The following is a 19122-nucleotide window of genomic DNA, read 5'->3' as shown; positions in this document are numbered from 1 at the left end:
GTGGTTGTAAACATTGGGAAAGTGATCTTGAAAACAGATCCTACATTCCAAGGGTCTGGGAAAAAGTAGGTGATAGGATATTGGTCACCTATTGCTTAACATGAAAGAGGTTGATCGATAACATTTGTTTCCTCTACAGGAGGGGCTTGGATTTGTATAAAGTGCTGCTTTTCTGGTATGTCATTGCTCATTGTAAGAAATCTATTCCATGGTCTTGTACATTGATGCCCATCTGCAGATGTAGAATAAAACTTCCAGAAAGACATTGTAATGACTTGTGATTGACTATTGAGAAATTCCCATGACACCTACAGGTCCAGGACCCTCACGCCGGCTGAAAAGAACTATAACTTTCACTCAGGCAAGCTCAAGTTTTTGGGCTCATTTGGGGCTGCGGATATCCATGTTTCATACAGTTCATAGATTGGTTCAATCAGAAGGAGTGTGATTTTTTCTGTATCTTTGCTTGCATTCATTCAGTATAAGATAACAGAAGAGACAGAATTTCAGGGTCATTGTGAAATTTGACAACACAAATATGAACTGATTATAAACAACAACATTCTATAGGCACTGATATTATTGTTTTAAAATACTAGAGATAGATATAAATGCAAAGAATAGAGAGCTGTCGATAGTTATTTCTTACATTTCAAATTTGCTTGTTAACACTCTTGCTCACTGGAGACATTTTCTAACAAATAGCTAGCTAGCTAGCTTAGTGTTAACATAGCTCATTACAATATTTCCTTTCATTTGCCTCAAGTAAACCTAAATTTAAGCAGGTAACAATCGTTAACAACTACAGATAGCCACATTCTGTAACTACCTGTACTTACAATTTCAAACTCCTTGGCTGTAATCCTGCTGTCTTGATGAGAGATGTTACTCTGCAGAGTGAGAAAGCCAGCGCAGCAGCGATGCAGACTCCCAAAGGTCCTAGTGCCCGGGCTTTTATTGTTAAGTATGATGAGAGGCTATTGGATTGTAATTTGAAGGGGGAGAAAACATACAAACCAGAAACACACTCACATATGTAGCATGTTAGAGCTATAAAAAAAAAAAAATCCCAATAATTATTTGGGGGGGCTGAAGAACATTTTAGGGCTTCAGCCCCCCTAAAACAGGCCTAACGACGCCCCTGGATGTGACCATTTTTGTTATTCATTACACCTGTGCCTCTCCTGCTCCAGCATGTCTGAAGGGGTCTACTGGCTGGCTGACAGAAGACAAAGGGCCCCCAGGCACAGACACGCACACTCAGACAGCTTTTCAAGTTGATTTGTGTCTTTGTGTAGCCATGTTGCATTTTCGTTCTTATCACTGTGAGGCCGTTGTATGTCCCTTTGTCATTTCAGTATTTGTTTGCTTTGCTTCGGGGTATGAACTGATTACATTTTGGCATGGATCTTGAAAAGGTGAACATTTTTGTGTCAGATCCAGAAAGGTGGCAAATCTTTGATTTTCTTTTTACAGATTTTCTGGGATATAATTCATGGATATTAATGGTAAAAAAATCATCCATTTATAGGGGAATAATTAAATTATCAAATAATCATGGATCCAGATAAAATCGCAGATATCAAATGTGAGTTTATAAGGGTCCTGAACACCCCTCACCCCCTCCCCTTCCAAGCAATACAGCCCGAGTAGGAACACCGCGGTTCCGCTTGGAAAGTCGGAGGAACCACACCATGCCCGACTTTGAAATCCAAGATGGCTGCACCGTGTATCAACAGTAGCAAAAGCTGTCGTTTCTACTGTTTGTTAGCACTTCTGTCTTCAAATGTGTCGTACACATAGAAATGTGCAATTGTGTTACTTAAGTGTTAGTATGCGTGAAATGCCAAGTAATGTGTCAATATGAGCTGGTATTGCTAACGATGTCGTGCTGGCTAATGTAAACATTGTTTCTGTGCAACTGGAACGCTATCGACTCGGGTAACTTGGGTTTGACGTCATTCCGAAGGCGGAGATGTGATGGAAAGCGGCATTATGGTAACTTCAGTTGTCATAAAACCTCAAAAAGCGTTAGCTTGGTCAAGTCTGGGCTACTGTAAAAAACATGGCAGCCTCCGTAGAGAGGACCCGCTCCTGATGTAACCATAAAGTATATAAATATAAAGGAACCATTCTAGGGTAAAGAAAACAACAATTCCTACGGTCAATAGATAATTTCCACCTAAATCGTACAAACAGAACCTTTAATGATAAAAACACATATTTAAGTTTGTACAGCTGTGCTTATTAGGACTTGGCATTGACCTCCATGCCTTCTCACATAGACAAACACACAGACACAGACACAGACACGGTGACTTGGTGCGGTGCGCCCCCATCGGTGCCCACCACCCGCCCGCCCGCCGGCCATGCAGCCAGACTGGGAGCTCAGTTCCCATACCTCCTTCTGGCTCTACTGGTGTCATAAGAGTCTTTCTCCTCATGTTAAAACCCCCCTCTCACCTGTGAGGCCTGTTCATGTCTCTCTCAGTTCTTCATCCCAGCAGTGACCATCATCGCCTGTGCTCCCAGTAGCCTGCCTCTCTTTGTGATCATGTGTATTCTGATGGGATTGAGCGTGGCGACTGTGTTCCTGCTGCCGTGGTGAGTCAGTTCCCTGTGAGGACACAGAGCTCTCCGTCCCTTTCCAAGACTCTGTCACGTCTCCTCAGTATCTCAGCTACTCACTTTGTGGAGGTGTTGAATGAAGGAATGTTTCCTCCTCTCTCATGAGCATGACTGAGTTTCATTTACACACGCTCGACCAATCGTGACTCAGTCTCAGCTGTCAGTCATGATGTTCCGCCACATTTTAGTCGTTAAATTGACCAGAAAAACATTTGGAACAGATATATAGTGTGATAAGAATCCAGGTCCTATCCCCTAATATGGAGGAATTCAGTTTATGACACATACAGGCAAATAACACAAAATACCAGAATCAATAGAGAGGCGCTAAACAATCACAGAGACACACAATAAAGTAACAGTGGTTGTAGGATGCTGGGAGATGTTTTTACGTGTCTGATCCCGTTCCACTTCTTCATAACCTGTTCGTGGCTCCAGGTCGATGCTCCCAGATGTGCTGGACGACTTCTCCGTGAAACACCCGTCCTGTTCGGACCTGGAGCCTCTGTTCTTCTCCTGTTACGCCTTCTGCAGTAAGCTGGCTGGAGGCCTGTCTGTTGGGATCTCAACCCTGGTCTTACAGTGAGTCCGTCCTCCTCGCTCTCACTACGTGTGTGTTGTGTGTGTACATCTGTCAAATTTAGTTTTTCTCCCACCCGGCAGGTTTGTTGGCTACAGAGCGGGTGCGTGTGACCATGGTGAGGGAGTGGTGACAGCTCTAATGGTTTTGTTCGCACCAGTTCCCATCGCACTCCTGCTGATAGCCATGGTCTTCTTCTGCTCCTACCCGATCGATGAGAGGCGGCTCCAGACCGCGGACCTCCAGTAAGCTGCCTTTTGGGTTCTGACATCTTGTTTTTTTAAAGTGGCTAAAGAGAAAGCTTTCATTTTATTTATGTATTTTACATTTATTTTGAATGGTGAATCAGATGAAATGTGAAGGCGTCCACTGGTAAAGGCACCTATCACTCAGCTCTGTTTAGGTAAAGCAGATTTCACCTCAACTTGTTTGGATGACAACTTGACCGGACTCGTTCCCCAGCTGTGTCTCAAGTCAGAGGCCACATCCTCTGGAGGACGCGGTCTAGGAACTGAGTGTCCACTGCGTCCTTCATAGGCTGCGTAAACCGGGTCGGTAGTGTTTGCTGGTTCGGTTGAATACATTTAAATATACAATCTTCTGAGTTTTGACTCGCTTGCTGCCACAATTACCTCTTTGGAAACCAGCTTGTCACAGAAGGGCAGTGAATCATGGGATATTCTGAGCCCGGGATACAATTCACAGTGGCATGCATACACATTTTGATTCTCCAGCATTTACCCTGTTGATATTTATGTTTATCTCTTTATTCTTCAACCAGGCCAGAAGCTATATCATCATCAGACGCAAGAGAAAACACGGAGCAGCTTCATCCTAGTGTGATACCAACATCACAAAACAACACAAAGACCGACACATCGCACAAGTCAAACTCCTCACCCTGCTGTTACAGTCAGGATGGATCCTATTTAGTGAAGTCGTGTGCACCTTCAGACGTACTGAGTCCTCCTGCAGAAAACAACAGGCGTAAATCTGTTGTCCAGTCGAAAGAACATCCTCAGCATCATAAACAGAAACTCAGCATTCAAAAGAATTCACGTAAAACGAGGAGGAGCCGTAATATCCCTGAGAATGACTCTGAGTCTTTTTCTAGCAGAACAAATGTGAAATCCAAAGTGTCGTGGGTTTAATGAAGCTGCATTCAAGATTCCAGAGTGGGTGAAATAGAGTTTGGTCCAATTTAACGCCAATATAAAGCATTAGTAACCAGATGTGTTGTTAAAGATAAGTTGTTGTGTTTTAATCTGTTGTTTGAATTGTTTTGTTAATTCCAATTCAAAGATTTGTAGTGATTGATTTATTGGCTCAAACATGACTCCAGGTGAAAATGTTGCTCTGTAACTGCTGGATACACTGATTATAATATAAATGTGAAAAGTGATGAAAGGTCAAAGCTTTGTTCTGCTCAATTCATTTCAATCACATGTTAATGAGTGAAATACCTCTGCAGCATATGTTCACCAATATTATCACAAAAAAATAAGTCTGACAGGTTCAATAACAAGAGAACCCACTCTTTTACCAACAGGCCGTTTCACAGCAGGGATTCTGACTTGTCAAAGCAGGTAAAGCAGCACAATCTAATAATTGTGACGTCTCAGTCTTTTGTGCGCAGCCAGATGCCGCAGCACTGAGACAGCACAGAGCCCTGGATGTGAAAGTTAATTTTTTTATTATTTAAAAAGGAATGAATCACAGAGGCCACATGACTCATGTGAAGCCCTGCATGTAAACGTCACAGCTCAGAGCCGACACAGTCATTAAAGTCAGTCAAAGTCCTCAGTGACAGACATGGAACGACAGGACTGAACAGTGCATAATGTCCTCAGTAGTGGTAGACTCTGATCTGGTTGGTATCGTCCATGCCCAGCTGGACCAGGCTTCTCTTGGAGGACGGAGCTTGATAGCGAGTCAATAGAGGTATGCTGGGGTCTTTCTTCTGCGTCTCCAGCCACCTCTTGTTGCTGTCGATCATTCCCTGCAGCCTCTGACCATCGATCTCTGCTGAATTCTGCATGGACCGCAGGCTGGTACTCTGTTCACTAACAGGAGTGTAAGTTGAGTAGGCTGAGCTGGTCCTCATGGTGCTGGACGCAACTGGGTCCACAGCTGCTCCAGGAAAAATCTGGCTCCACCGGCTGTTGAGGAGATCCTCAGAGGCCTTCAGCCCGCTGCTGATGGGGGCATTGTAGACGGCGTTGAGACTGACTCTGTGGCTGAGACCGTTGCATCTCTCATGCAGCAGCGTCACATTGCTCTCCAGTTTCTCCTTGTCCTCCTTCACTCTCCTGCTCTTGTCTCTGGCTTTTTCCCTCTCCCCTTTCAGCCTCTCCTTTTCCTTGATTGCCCCGCTCCGCTCCTCCCTGACTCTCTGGATGAGTTCTAAGGCTTGCTGTTTATCCTCTCTCATCCTCTCCAGCTCGTCCTTTGGCTGGTCTCTCTCCTGGTTCAGCTGGGGTAAGGCCTCTCTCTCTGTGTCCACCTCCTCTCCTTCATCTATGAGGTTCTTCCTCCTTCTCTTCAGATCTACTACCTGGATCTGCAGCATGCTCTCCTGGCTCTTCAGCTCTTTGACTTTCAGCTCCAACTGATCTGCCAGATCCTGCATTTCGGACTCCTTGCGTGAGTGTGTGAGCTGCGTCTTTCGTATCTGAGTGTTGAGCTGAAGCCTCAGTTTCTCCATCTGGACAGCGTGGGAGGCCTGGAGGTGATCTCTGTCGTCCTGCAGAGTGGACAGCAAGCGCTCTCTCTGTATGGTCTCCTCATCCAGGTATTTCTCTCTGATGTTGTTCATTTCTCTCTTGTGGTCTTCCCTCAGCTTCTCCAGCTTCCTCTCATGATCCCGCTGCTCTTCCTCCCGCACTTCCTGAAGCCGGCCAGTGAGTTCTCGTTGGTAGTCGGTCCTCTCTGCTTCCAGCTCCTCTCCCTGCTTAGCCTTAAGGAGTTCAAGATCCTGCCTCTTCTGGGCTTCCAGCCTGTCTCGCTCCGCTGCTCGCTCTTCCTCTAGTGTTTTTTCCAAATCTTCCAGGATGGCTTCGCTCTCCTCCCTGAGCTTGTGATTATGTGTCTCTCTCTCCCTCTGGATAGACTCTCTGGTATCCTCCAGCATCCTGTCAGACTCCTCAATGAGCCTCGCCTCCTCCTCTCTCCTCTTTAACAGGAGACGCTGCCTCAGAGCCCTCAGTCTTTCCTCACTCTCCTCCTTCAGAATCCTCTCCTCCTCCTCCTCCTCCCTACGCAGCTCCTCCTGGAGGAGACACATCCTCTTCTCTTTCTCCCCCATCAACTGTTTTTTCTCCTCCTCTACCTCCTGATCAGCCTTCCTCCTCCCCCCCTCCTTCTCTTTTTGTTCTCTAAGAATCTCCTCCCACTCACTCTCCTTATCATCGTCTTCCTCTCTCTCTTTATTCTCTCTGTCTGGTTTGTCAAGGGTTTTTAACGGGGTCCGACCTCTAGCGGTTCTAGGCCTCTGGAGCCCCAGAGAGGCTTTGGGACTTAGCTCCACTCCACTTCGCTCTGAGTCGGAGGGGCTGGAGAAGGAGCTGGATGGTCTGGACTGATGGGGGACGAGTCGGTCTACTTTATTGGCTAAAGAGCTTCCTCCATCTTTAGCCAGCATAAACTTTTTCTCTTTTTTCTCCTTCTTCTCCTTCTCCTTCTCCTTCTTCTCTTTCTTTGTCTTCTTGTCCTTGTCCTTCTTTGCCCCCATGCCTCCTACAGCTGCAGTGAGCTGGGTGCGCTCACGCTCCTGGGCCACCAGGAGGCGGTAGTGCTCATCGCAGGGGTGGTCCCAGGTGGACTGGCCTGAGGAGAAGTTGAAATAGTAAATTTCCCCTGTCACTTCCTGACAAGGCTTCCACTCTTGAGGCAATGGTGTAACGATGCCTTCCCTTGCCAGCCACAGGAGCTCCGGCTCACTGCCAGGATCAATACCAATCTCTCTTGCATACTCTTGTATCTCTTGTTCAGAAGGTGTATGATTCTGATTGTATTTCTCTTCAAGGATCAGCTGGCCTCCCATGCGGGCTGTTGCACTCATGGTTACTTGCGGACAACTGTCGATGAGACTCTCGTAGGTGGCTGTTCTGTCACCTCTCTGTCCTCACTTGGTCACAAGGCTCAGCTTGGCTTTGTTCTATTCTACAGGATCAAGCTGGAGTTGTGGGTGTGTCTTTGAATCCAGCTCTATGTAGAAGTCTCCTTTGATGACTCATCAAAAAAAGGTCTGGGAGCTGTGCTCTATCAAAAACAGGGAGAGAAACTGTCTCCTTGCTTATGTGATAGAAATTAGGGCAATGATTGATTAGAGGAACTACTTTGATGTTTCGAAAGATAACAAATGTTGCCTGAGAAGTCAGGGTTGCACTCAAACTGATGTTATATGACTTCCTCACTGACAGGGTCACCAAACAAAGACTTAACAGAACGGGGGATTTGTGGTTGTAAACATTGGGAAAGTGATCTTGAAAACAGATCCTACATTCCAAGGGTCTGGGAAAAAGTAGGTGATAGGATATTGGTCACCTATTGCTTAACATGAAAGAGGTTGATCGATAACATTTGTTTCCTCTACAGGAGGGGCTTGGATTTGTATAAAGTGCTGCTTTTCTGGTATGTCATTGCTCATTGTAAGAAATCTATTCCATGGTCTTGTACATTGATGCCCATCTGCAGATGTAGAATAAAACTTCCAGAAAGACATTGTAATGACTTGTGATTGACTATTGAGAAATTCCCATGACACCTACAGGTCCAGGACCCTCACGCCGGCTGAAAAGAACTATAACTTTCACTCAGGCAAGCTCAAGTTTTTGGGCTCATTTGGGGCTGCGGATATCCATGTTTCATACAGTTCATAGATTGGTTCAATCAGAAGGAGTGTGATTTTTTCTGTATCTTTGCTTGCATTCATTCAGTATAAGATAACAGAAGAGACAGAATTTCAGGGTCATTGTGAAATTTGACAACACAAATATGAACTGATTATAAACAACAACATTCTATAGGCACTGATATTATTGTTTTAAAATACTAGAGATAGATATTAATGCAAAGAATAGAGAGCTGTCGATAGTTATTTCTTACATTTCAAATTTGCTTGTTAACACTCTTGCTCACTGGAGACATTTTCTAACAAATAGCTAGCTAGCTAGCTTAGTGTTAACATAGCTCATTACAATATTTCCTTTCATTTGCCTCAAGTAAACCTAAATTTAAGCAGGTAACAATCGTTAACAACTACAGATAGCCACATTCTGTAACTACCTGTACTTACAATTTCAAACTCCTTGGCTGTAATCCTGCTGTCTTGATGAGAGATGTTACTCTGCAGAGTGAGAAAGCCAGCGCAGCAGCGATGCAGACTCCCAAAGGTCCTAGTGCCCGGGCTTTTATTGTTAAGTATGATGAGAGGCTATTGGATTGTAATTTGAAGGGGGAGAAAACATACAAACCAGAAACACACTCACATATGTAGCATGTTAGAGCTATAAAAAAAAAAAAATCCCAATAATTATTTGGGGGGGCTGAAGAACATTTTAGGGCTTCAGCCCCCCTAAAACAGGCCTAACGACGCCCCTGGATGTGACCATTTTTGTTATTCATTACACCTGTGCCTCTCCTGCTCCAGCATGTCTGAAGGGGTCTACTGGCTGGCTGACAGAAGACAAAGGGCCCCCAGGCACAGACACGCACACTCAGACAGCTTTTCAAGTTGATTTGTGTCTTTGTGTAGCCATGTTGCATTTTCGTTCTTATCACTGTGAGGCCGTTGTATGTCCCTTTGTCATTTCAGTATTTGTTTGCTTTGCTTCGGGGTATGAACTGATTACATTTTGGCATGGATCTTGAAAAGGTGAACATTTTTGTGTCAGATCCAGAAAGGTGGCAAATCTTTGATTTTCTTTTTACAGATTTTCTGGGATATAATTCATGGATATTAATGGTAAAAAAATCATCCATTTATAGGGGAATAATTAAATTATCAAATAATCATGGATCCAGATAAAATCGCAGATATCAAATGTGAGTTTATAAGGGTCCTGAACACCCCTCACCCCCTCCCCTTCCAAGCAATACAGCCCGAGTAGGAACACCGCGGTTCCGCTTGGAAAGTCGGAGGAACCACACCATGCCCGACTTTGAAATCCAAGATGGCTGCACCGTGTATCAACAGTAGCAAAAGCTGTCGTTTCTACTGTTTGTTAGCACTTCTGTCTTCAAATGTGTCGTACACATAGAAATGTGCAATTGTGTTACTTAAGTGTTAGTATGCGTGAAATGCCAAGTAATGTGTCAATATGAGCTGGTATTGCTAACGATGTCGTGCTGGCTAATGTAAACATTGTTTCTGTGCAACTGGAACGCTATCGACTCGGGTAACTTGGGTTTGACGTCATTCCGAAGGCGGAGATGTGATGGAAAGCGGCATTATGGTAACTTCAGTTGTCATAAAACCTCAAAAGGCGTTAGCTTGGTCAAGTCTGGGCTACTGTAAAAAACATGGCAGCCTCCGTAGAGAGGACCCGCTCCTGATGTAACCATAAAGTATATAAATATAAAGGAACCATTCTAGGGTAAAGAAAACAACAATTCCTACGGTTTAGATGAAACACACAAGTGAAAACATCACTACGGTTCTTTTATATTTAATCTCTGCCAATAGATAATTTCCACCTAAATCGTACAAACAGAACCTTTAATGATAAAAACACATATTTAAGTTTGTACAGCTGTGCTTATTAGGACTTGGCATTGACCTCCATGCCTTCTCACATAGACAAACACACAGACACAGACACAGACACGGTGACTTGGTGCGGTGCGCCCCCATCGGTGCCCACCACCCGCCCGCCCGCCGGCCATGCAGCCAGACTGGGAGCTCAGTTCCCATACCTCCTTCTGGCTCTACTGGTAATACACATAACAAGAGGAAAGACTAACGGAAAAAGCCTCATATGGCTCCTTTAATGAATGAAGCAAAGTGCCTCATTATAACTCTATTGAAAGATGCTTTATGAACTTCAGATGAAATGATTCTGATATTTCCGCAGACCTCTGCCTCAGTAGCGGTTCCTCTGTGGCAAGCCGTTCTTCTGAGAGTCGGAAAAAAGACCACGCTTTTCATCGGACTGTCGGTAAGAACCTCCTGTCCAGAGTCATAAGAGTCTTTCTCCTCATGTTAAAACCCCCCTCTCACCTGTGAGGCCTGTTCATGTCTCTCTCAGTTCTTCATCCCAGCAGTGACCATCATCGCCTGTGCTCCCAGTAGCCTGCCTCTCTTTGTGATCATGTGTATTCTGATGGGATTGAGCGTGGCGACTGTGTTCCTGCTGCCGTGGTGAGTCAGTTCCCTGTGAGGACACAGAAGTCTCCGTCCCTTTCCAAGACTCTGTCACGTCTCCTCAGTATCTCAGCTACTCACTTTGTGGAGGTGTTGAATGAAGGAATGTTTCCTCCTCTCTCATGAGCATGACTGAGTTTCATTTACACACGCTCGACCAATCGTGACTCAGTCTCAGCTGTCAGTCATGATGTTCCGCCACATTTTAGTCGTTAAATTGACCAGAAAAACATTTGGAACAGATATATAGTGTGATAAGAATCCAGGTCCTATCCCCTAATATGGAGGAATTCAGTTTATGACACATACAGGCAAATAACACAAAATACCAGAATCAATAGAGAGGCGCTAAACAATCACAGAGACACACAATAAAGTAACAGTGGTTGTAGGATGCTGGGAGATGTTTTTACGTGTCTGATCCCAGTCCACTTCTTCATAACCTGTTCGTGGCTCCAGGTCGATGCTCCCAGATGTGCTGGACGACTTCTCCGTGAAACACCCGTCCTGTTCGGACCTGGAGCCTCTGTTCTTCTCCTGTTACGCCTTCTGCAGTAAGCTGGCTGGAGGCCTGTCTGTTGGGATCTCAACCCTGGTCTTACAGTGAGTCCGTCCTCCTCGCTCTCACTACGTGTGTGTTGTGTGTGTACATCTGTCAAATTTAGTTTTTCTCCCACCCGGCAGGTTTGTTGGCTACAGAGCGGGTGCGTGTGACCATGGTGAGGGAGTGGTGACAGCTCTAATGGTTTTGTTCGCACCAGTTCCCATCGCACTCCTGCTGATAGCCATGGTCTTCTTCTGCTCCTACCCGATCGATGAGAGGCGGCTCCAGACCGCGGACCTCCAGTAAGCTGCCTTTTGGGTTCTGACATCTTGTTTTTTTAAAGTGGCTAAAGAGAAAGCTTTCATTTTATTTATGTATTTTACATTTATTTTGAATGGTGAATCAGATGAAATGTGAAGGCGTCCACTGGTAAAGGCACCTATCACTCAGCTCTGTTTAGGTAAAGCAGATTTCACCTCAACTTGTTTGGATGACAACTTGACCGGACTCGTTCCCCAGCTGTGTCTCAAGTCAGAGGCCACATCCTCTGGAGGACGCGGTCTAGGAACTGAGTGTCCACTGCGTCCTTCATAGGCTGCGTAAACCGGGTCGGTAGTGTTTGCTGGTTTCGGTTGAATACATTTAAATATACAATCTTCTGAGTTTTGACTCGCTTGCTGCCACAATTACCTCTTTGGAAACCAGCTTGTCACAGAAGGGCAGTGAATCATGGGATATTCTGAGCCCGGGATACAATTCACAGTGGCATGCATACACATTTTGATTCTCCAGCATTTACCCTGTTGATATTTATGTTTATCTCTTTATTCTTCAACCAGGCCAGAAGCTATATCATCATCAGACGCAAGAGAAAACACGGAGCAGCTTCATCCTAGTGTGATACCAACATCACAAAACAACACAAAGACCGACACATCGCACAAGTCAAACTCCTCACCCTGCTGTTACAGTCAGGATGGATCCTATTTAGTGAAGTCGTGTGCACCTTCAGACGTACTGAGTCCTCCTGCAGAAAACAACAGGCGTAAATCTGTTGTCCAGTCGAAAGAACATCCTCAGCATCATAAACAGAAACTCAGCATTCAAAAGAATTCACGTAAAACGAGGAGGAGCCGTAATATCCCTGAGAATGACTCTGAGTCTTTTTCTAGCAGAACAAATGTGAAATCCAAAGTGTCGTGGGTTTAATGAAGCTGCATTCAAGATTCCAGAGTGGGTGAAATAGAGTTTGGTCCAATTTAACGCCAATATAAAGCATTAGTAACCAGATGTGTTGTTAAAGATAAGTTGTTGTGTTTTAATCTGTTGTTTGAATTGTTTTGTTAATTCCAATTCAAAGATTTGTAGTGATTGATTTATTGGCTCAAACATGACTCCAGGTGAAAATGTTGCTCTGTAACTGCTGGATACACTGATTATAATATAAATGTGAAAAGTGATGAAAGGTCAAAGCTTTGTTCTGCTCAATTCATTTCAATCACATGTTAATGAGTGAAATACCTCTGCAGCATATGTTCACCAATATTATCACAAAAAAATAAGTCTGACAGGTTCAATAACAAGAGAACCCACTCTTTTACCAACAGGCCGTTTCACAGCAGGGATTCTGACTTGTCAAAGCAGGTAAAGCAGCACAATCTAATAATTGTGACGTCTCAGTCTTTTGTGCGCAGCCAGATGCCGCAGCACTGAGACAGCACAGAGCCCTGGATGTGAAAGTTAATTTTTTTATTATTTAAAAAGGAATGAATCACAGAGGCCACATGACTCATGTGAAGCCCTGCATGTAAACGTCACAGCTCAGAGCCGACACAGTCATTAAAGTCAGTCAAAGTCCTCAGTGACAGACATGGAACGACAGGACTGAACAGTGCATAATGTCCTCAGTAGTGGTAGACTCTGATCTGGTTGGTATCGTCCATGCCCAGCTGGACCAGGCTTCTCTTGGAGGACGGAGCTTGATAGCGAGTCAATAGAGGTATGCTGGGGTCTTTCTTCTGCGTCTCCAGCCACCTCTTGTTGCTGTCGATCATTCCCTGCAGCCTCTGACCATCGATCTCTGCTGAATTCTGCATGGACCGCAGGCTGGTACTCTGTTCACTAACAGGAGTGTAAGTTGAGTAGGCTGAGCTGGTCCTCATGGTGCTGGACGCAACTGGGTCCACAGCTGCTCCAGGAAAAATCTGGCTCCACCGGCTGTTGAGGAGATCCTCAGAGGCCTTCAGCCCGCTGCTGATGGGGGCATTGTAGACGGCGTTGAGACTGACTCTGTGGCTGAGACCGTTGCATCTCTCATGCAGCAGCGTCACATTGCTCTCCAGTTTCTCCTTGTCCTCCTTCACTCTCCTGCTCTTGTCTCTGGCTTTTTCCCTCTCCCCTTTCAGCCTCTCCTTTTCCTTGATTGCCCCGCTCCGCTCCTCCCTGACTCTCTGGATGAGTTCTAAGGCTTGCTGTTTATCCTCTCTCATCCTCTCCAGCTCGTCCTTTGGCTGGTCTCTCTCCTGGTTCAGCTGGGGTAAGGCCTCTCTCTCTGTGTCCACCTCCTCTCCTTCATCTATGAGGTTCTTCCTCCTTCTCTTCAGATCTACTACCTGGATCTGCAGCATGCTCTCCTGGCTCTTCAGCTCTTTGACTTTCAGCTCCAACTGATCTGCCAGATCCTGCATTTCGGACTCCTTGCGTGAGTGTGTGAGCTGCGTCTTTCGTATCTGAGTGTTGAGCTGAAGCCTCAGTTTCTCCATCTGGACAGCGTGGGAGGCCTGGAGGTGATCTCTGTCGTCCTGCAGAGTGGACAGCAAGCGCTCTCTCTGTATGGTCTCCTCATCCAGGTATTTCTCTCTGATGTTGTTCATTTCTCTCTTGTGGTCTTCCCTCAGCTTCTCCAGCTTCCTCTCATGATCCCGCTGCTCTTCCTCCCGCACTTCCTGAAGCCGGCCAGTGAGTTCTCGTTGGTAGTCGGTCCTCTCTGCTTCCAGCTCCTCTCCCTGCTCAGCCTTAAGGAGTTCAAGATCCTGCCTCTTCTGGGCTTCCAGCCTGTCTCGCTCCGCTGCTCGCTCTTCCTCTAGTGTTTTTTCCAAATCTTCCAGGATGGCTTCGCTCTCCTCCCTGAGCTTGTGATTATGTGTCTCTCTCTCCCTCTGGATAGACTCTCTGGTATCCTCCAGCATCCTGTCAGACTCCTCAATGAGCCTCGCCTCCTCCTCTCTCCTCTTTAACAGGAGACGCTGCCTCAGAGCCCTCAGTCTTTCCTCACTCTCCTCCTTCAGAATCCTCTCCTCCTCCTCCTCCTCCCTACGCAGCTCCTCCTGGAGGAGACACATCCTCTTCTCTTTCTCCCCCATCAACTGTTTTTTCTCCTCCTCTACCTCCTGATCAGCCTTCCTCCTCCCCCCCTCCTTCTCTTTTTGTTCTCTAAGAATCTCCTCCCACTCACTCTCCTTATCATCGTCTTCCTCTCTCTCTTTATTCTCTCTGTCTGGTTTGTCAAGGGTTTTTAACGGGGTCCGACCTCTAGCGGTTCTAGGCCTCTGGAGCCCCAGAGAGGCTTTGGGACTTAGCTCCACTCCACTTCGCTCTGAGTCGGAGGGGCTGGAGAAGGAGCTGGATGGTCTGGACTGATGGGGGACGAGTCGGTCTACTTTATTGGCTAAAGAGCTTCCTCCATCTTTAGCCAGCATAAACTTTTTCTCTTTTTTCTCCTTCTTCTCCTTCTCCTTCTCCTTCTTCTCTTTCTTTGTCTTCTTGTCCTTGTCCTTCTTTGCCCCCATGCCTCCTACAGCTGCAGTGAGCTGGGTGCGCTCACGCTCCTGGGCCACCAGGAGGCGGTAGTGCTCATCGCAGGGGTGGTCCCAGGTGGACTGGCCTGAGGAGAAGTTGAAATAGTAAATTTCCCCTGTCACTTCCTGACAAGGCTTCCACTCTTGAGGCAATGGTGTAACGATGCCTTCCCTTGCCAGCCACAGGAGCTCCGGCTCACTGCCAGGATCAATACCAATCTCTCTTGCATACTCTTGTATCTCTTGTTCAGAAGGTGTATGATTCTGATTGTATTTCTCTTCAAGGATCAGCTGGCCTCCCATGCGGGCTGTTGCACTCATGGTTACTTGCGGACAACTGTCGATGAGACTCTCGTAGGTGGCTGTTCTGTCACCTCTCTGTCCTCACTTGGTCACAAGGCTCAGCTTGGCTTTGTTCTATTCTACAGGATCAAGCTGGAGTTGTGGGTGTGTCTTTGAATCCAGCTCTATGTAGAAGTCTCCTTTGATGACTCATCAAAAAAAGGTCTGGGAGCTGTGCTCTATCAAAAACAGGGAGAGAAACTGTCTCCTTGCTTATGTGATAGAAATTAGGGCAATGATTGATTAGAGGAACTACTTTGATGTTTCGAAAGATAACAAATGTTGCCTGAGAAGTCAGGGTTGCACTCAAACTGATGTTATATGACTTCCTCACTGACAGGGTCACCAAACAAAGACTTAACAGAACGGGGGATTTGTGGTTGTAAACATTGGGAAAGTGATCTTGAAAACAGATCCTACATTCCAAGGGTCTGGGAAAAAGTAGGTGATAGGATATTGGTCACCTATTGCTTAACATGAAAGAGGTTGATCGATAACATTTGTTTCCTCTACAGGAGGGGCTTGGATTTGTATAAAGTGCTGCTTTTCTGGTATGTCATTGCTCATTGTAAGAAATCTATTCCATGGTCTTGTACATTGATGCCCATCTGCAGATGTAGAATAAAACTTCCAGAAAGACATTGTAATGACTTGTGATTGACTATTGAGAAATTCCCATGACACCTACAGGTCCAGGACCCTCACGCCGGCTGAAAAGAACTATAACTTTCACTCAGGCAAGCTCAAGTTTTTGGGCTCATTTGGGGCTGCGGATATCCATGTTTCATACAGTTCATAGATTGGTTCAATCAGAAGGAGTGTGATTTTTTCTGTATCTTTGCTTGCATTCATTCAGTATAAGATAACAGAAGAGACAGAATTTCAGGGTCATTGTGAAATTTGACAACACAAATATGAACTGATTATAAACAACAACATTCTATAGGCACTGATATTATTGTTTTAAAATACTAGAGATAGATATTAATGCAAAGAATAGAGAGCTGTCGATAGTTATTTCTTACATTTCAAATTTGCTTGTTAACACTCTTGCTCACTGGAGACATTTTCTAACAAATAGCTAGCTAGCTAGCTTAGTGTTAACATAGCTCATTACAATATTTCCTTTCATTTGCCTCAAGTAAACCTAAATTTAAGCAGGTAACAATCGTTAACAACTACAGATAGCCACATTCTGTAACTACCTGTACTTACAATTTCAAACTCCTTGGCTGTAATCCTGCTGTCTTGATGAGAGATGTTACTCTGCAGAGTGAGAAAGCCAGCGCAGCAGCGATGCAGACTCCCAAAGGTCCTAGTGCCCGGGCTTTTATTGTTAAGTATGATGAGAGGCTATTGGATTGTAATTTGAAGGGGGAGAAAACATACAAACCAGAAACACACTCACATATGTAGCATGTTAGAGCTATAAAAAAAAAAAAATCCCAATAATTATTTGGGGGGGCTGAAGAACATTTTAGGGCTTCAGCCCCCCTAAAACAGGCCTAACGACGCCCCTGGATGTGACCATTTTTGTTATTCATTACACCTGTGCCTCTCCTGCTCCAGCATGTCTGAAGGGGTCTACTGGCTGGCTGACAGAAGACAAAGGGCCCCCAGGCACAGACACGCACACTCAGACAGCTTTTCAAGTTGATTTGTGTCTTTGTGTAGCCATGTTGCATTTTCGTTCTTATCACTGTGAGGCCGTTGTATGTCCCTTTGTCATTTCAGTATTTGTTTGCTTTGCTTCGGGGTATGAACTGATTACATTTTGGCATGGATCTTGAAAAGGTGAACATTTTTGTGTCAGATCCAGAAAGGTGGCAAATCTTTGATTTTCTTTTTACAGATTTTCTGGGATATAATTCATGGATATTAATGGTAAAAAAATCATCCATTTATAGGGGAATAATTAAATTATCAAATAATCATGGATCCAGATAAAATCGCAGATATCAAATGTGAGTTTATAAGGGTCCTGAACACCCCTCACCCCCTCCCCTTCCAAGCAATACAGCCCGAGTAGGAACACCGCGGTTCCGCTTGGAAAGTCGGAGGAACCACACCATGCCCGACTTTGAAATCCAAGATGGCTGCACCGTGTATCAACAGTAGCAAAAGCTGTAGTTTCTACTGTTTGTTAGCACTTCTGTCTTCAAATGTGTCGTACACATAGAAATGTGCAATTGTGTTACTTAAGTGTTAGTATGCGTGAAATGCCAAGTAATGTGTCAATATGAGCTGGTATTGCTAACGATGTCGTGCTGGCTAATGTAAACATTGTTTCTGTGCAACTGGAACGCTATCGACTCGGGTAACTTGGGTTTGACGTCATTCCGAAGGCGGAGATGTGATGGAAAGCGGCATTATGGTAACTTCAGTTGTCATAAAACCTCAAAAGGCGTTAGCTTGGTCAAGTCTGGGCTACTGTAAAAAACATGGCAGCCTCCGTAGAGAGGACCCGCTCTTGATGTAACCATAAAGTATATAAATATAAAGGAACCATTCTAGGGTAAAGAAAACAACAATTCCTACGGTTTAGATGAAACACACAAGTGAAAACATCACTACGGTTCTTTTATATTTAATCTCTGCCAATAGATAATTTCCACCTAAATCGTACAAACAGAACCTTTAATGATAAAAACACATATTTAAGTTTGTACAGCTGTGCTTATTAGGACTTGGCATTGACCTCCATGCCTTCTCACATAGACAAACACACAGACACAGACACAGACACGGTGACTTGGTGCGGTGCGCCCCCATCGGTGCCCACCACCCGCCCGCCCGCCGGCCATGCAGCCAGACTGGGAGCTCAGTTCCCATACCTCCTTCTGGCTCTACTGGTAATACACATAACAAGAGGAAAGACTAACGGAAAAAGCCTCATATGGCTCCTTTAATGAATGAAGCAAAGTGCCTCATTATAACTCTATTGAAAGATGCTTTATGAACTTCAGATGAAATGATTCTGATATTTCCGCAGACCTCTGCCTCAGTAGCGGTTCCTCTGTGGCAAGCCGTTCTTCTGAGAGTCGGAAAAAAGACCACGCTTTTCATCGGACTGTCGGTAAGAACCTCCTGTCCAGAGTCATAAGAGTCTTTCTCCTCATGTTAAAACCCCCCTCTCACCTGTGAGGCCTGTTCATGTCTCTCTCAGTTCTTCATCCCAGCAGTGACCATCATCGCCTGTGCTCCCAGTAGCCTGCCTCTCTTTGTGATCATGTGTATTCTGATGGGATTGAGCGTGGCGACTGTGTTCCTGCTGCCGTGGTGAGTCAGTTCCCTGTGAGGACACAGAAGTCTCCGTCCCTTTCCAAGACTCTGTCACGTCTCCTCAGTATCTCAGCTACTCACTTTGTGGAGGTGTTGAATGAAGGAATGTTTCCTCCTCTCTCATGAGCATGACTGAGTTTCATTTACACACGCTCGACCAATCGTGACTCAGTCTCAGCTGTCAGTCATGATGTTCCGCCACATTTTAGTCGTTAAATTGACCAGAAAAACATTTGGAACAGATATATAGTGTGATAAGAATCCAGGTCCTATCCCCTAATATGGAGGAATTCAGTTTATGACACATACAGGCAAATAACACAAAATACCAGAATCAATAGAGAGGCGCTAAACAATCACAGAGACACACAATAAAGTAACAGTGGTTGTAGGATGCTGGGAGATGTTTTTACGTGTCTGATCCCAGTCCACTTCTTCATAACCTGTTCGTGGCTCCAGGTCGATGCTCCCAGATGTGCTGGACGACTTCTCCGTGAAACACCCGTCCTGTTCGGACCTGGAGCCTCTGTTCTTCTCCTGTTACGCCTTCTGCAGTAAGCTGGCTGGAGGCCTGTCTGTTGGGATC

The 19122-nt window shown here is 45.3% G+C and overlaps 1 protein-coding gene across 1 annotated transcript; it reads right to left on the bottom strand.

Moving 5' to 3' along the window:
- Positions 1–5054: 5054 nt before the first annotated feature.
- On the bottom strand, positions 5055–15233 carry LOC128436292 (centrosomal protein of 164 kDa-like). Its single transcript, XM_053418088.1, has 6 exons — positions 14652–15233; positions 13728–14345; positions 13035–13637; positions 10072–10135; positions 6933–7033; positions 5055–6851 (listed from the first exon to the last, which is right to left on the bottom strand). The coding sequence occupies exons 1-6, from the start codon at positions 15231–15233 to the stop codon at positions 5055–5057; spliced, it is 3765 nt and encodes a 1254-aa protein (XP_053274063.1).
- Positions 15234–19122: the final 3889 nt, after the last annotated feature.

This window comes from Pleuronectes platessa, assembly GCF_947347685.1.
Source record: "Pleuronectes platessa chromosome 6 unlocalized genomic scaffold, fPlePla1.1 SUPER_6_unloc_1, whole genome shotgun sequence".
NCBI lineage: Eukaryota > Metazoa > Chordata > Actinopteri > Pleuronectiformes > Pleuronectidae > Pleuronectes > Pleuronectes platessa.
The sequence above is the reverse complement of the archived record's forward strand: the minus strand, read 5'-3'. Positions and strand labels throughout refer to the sequence as shown.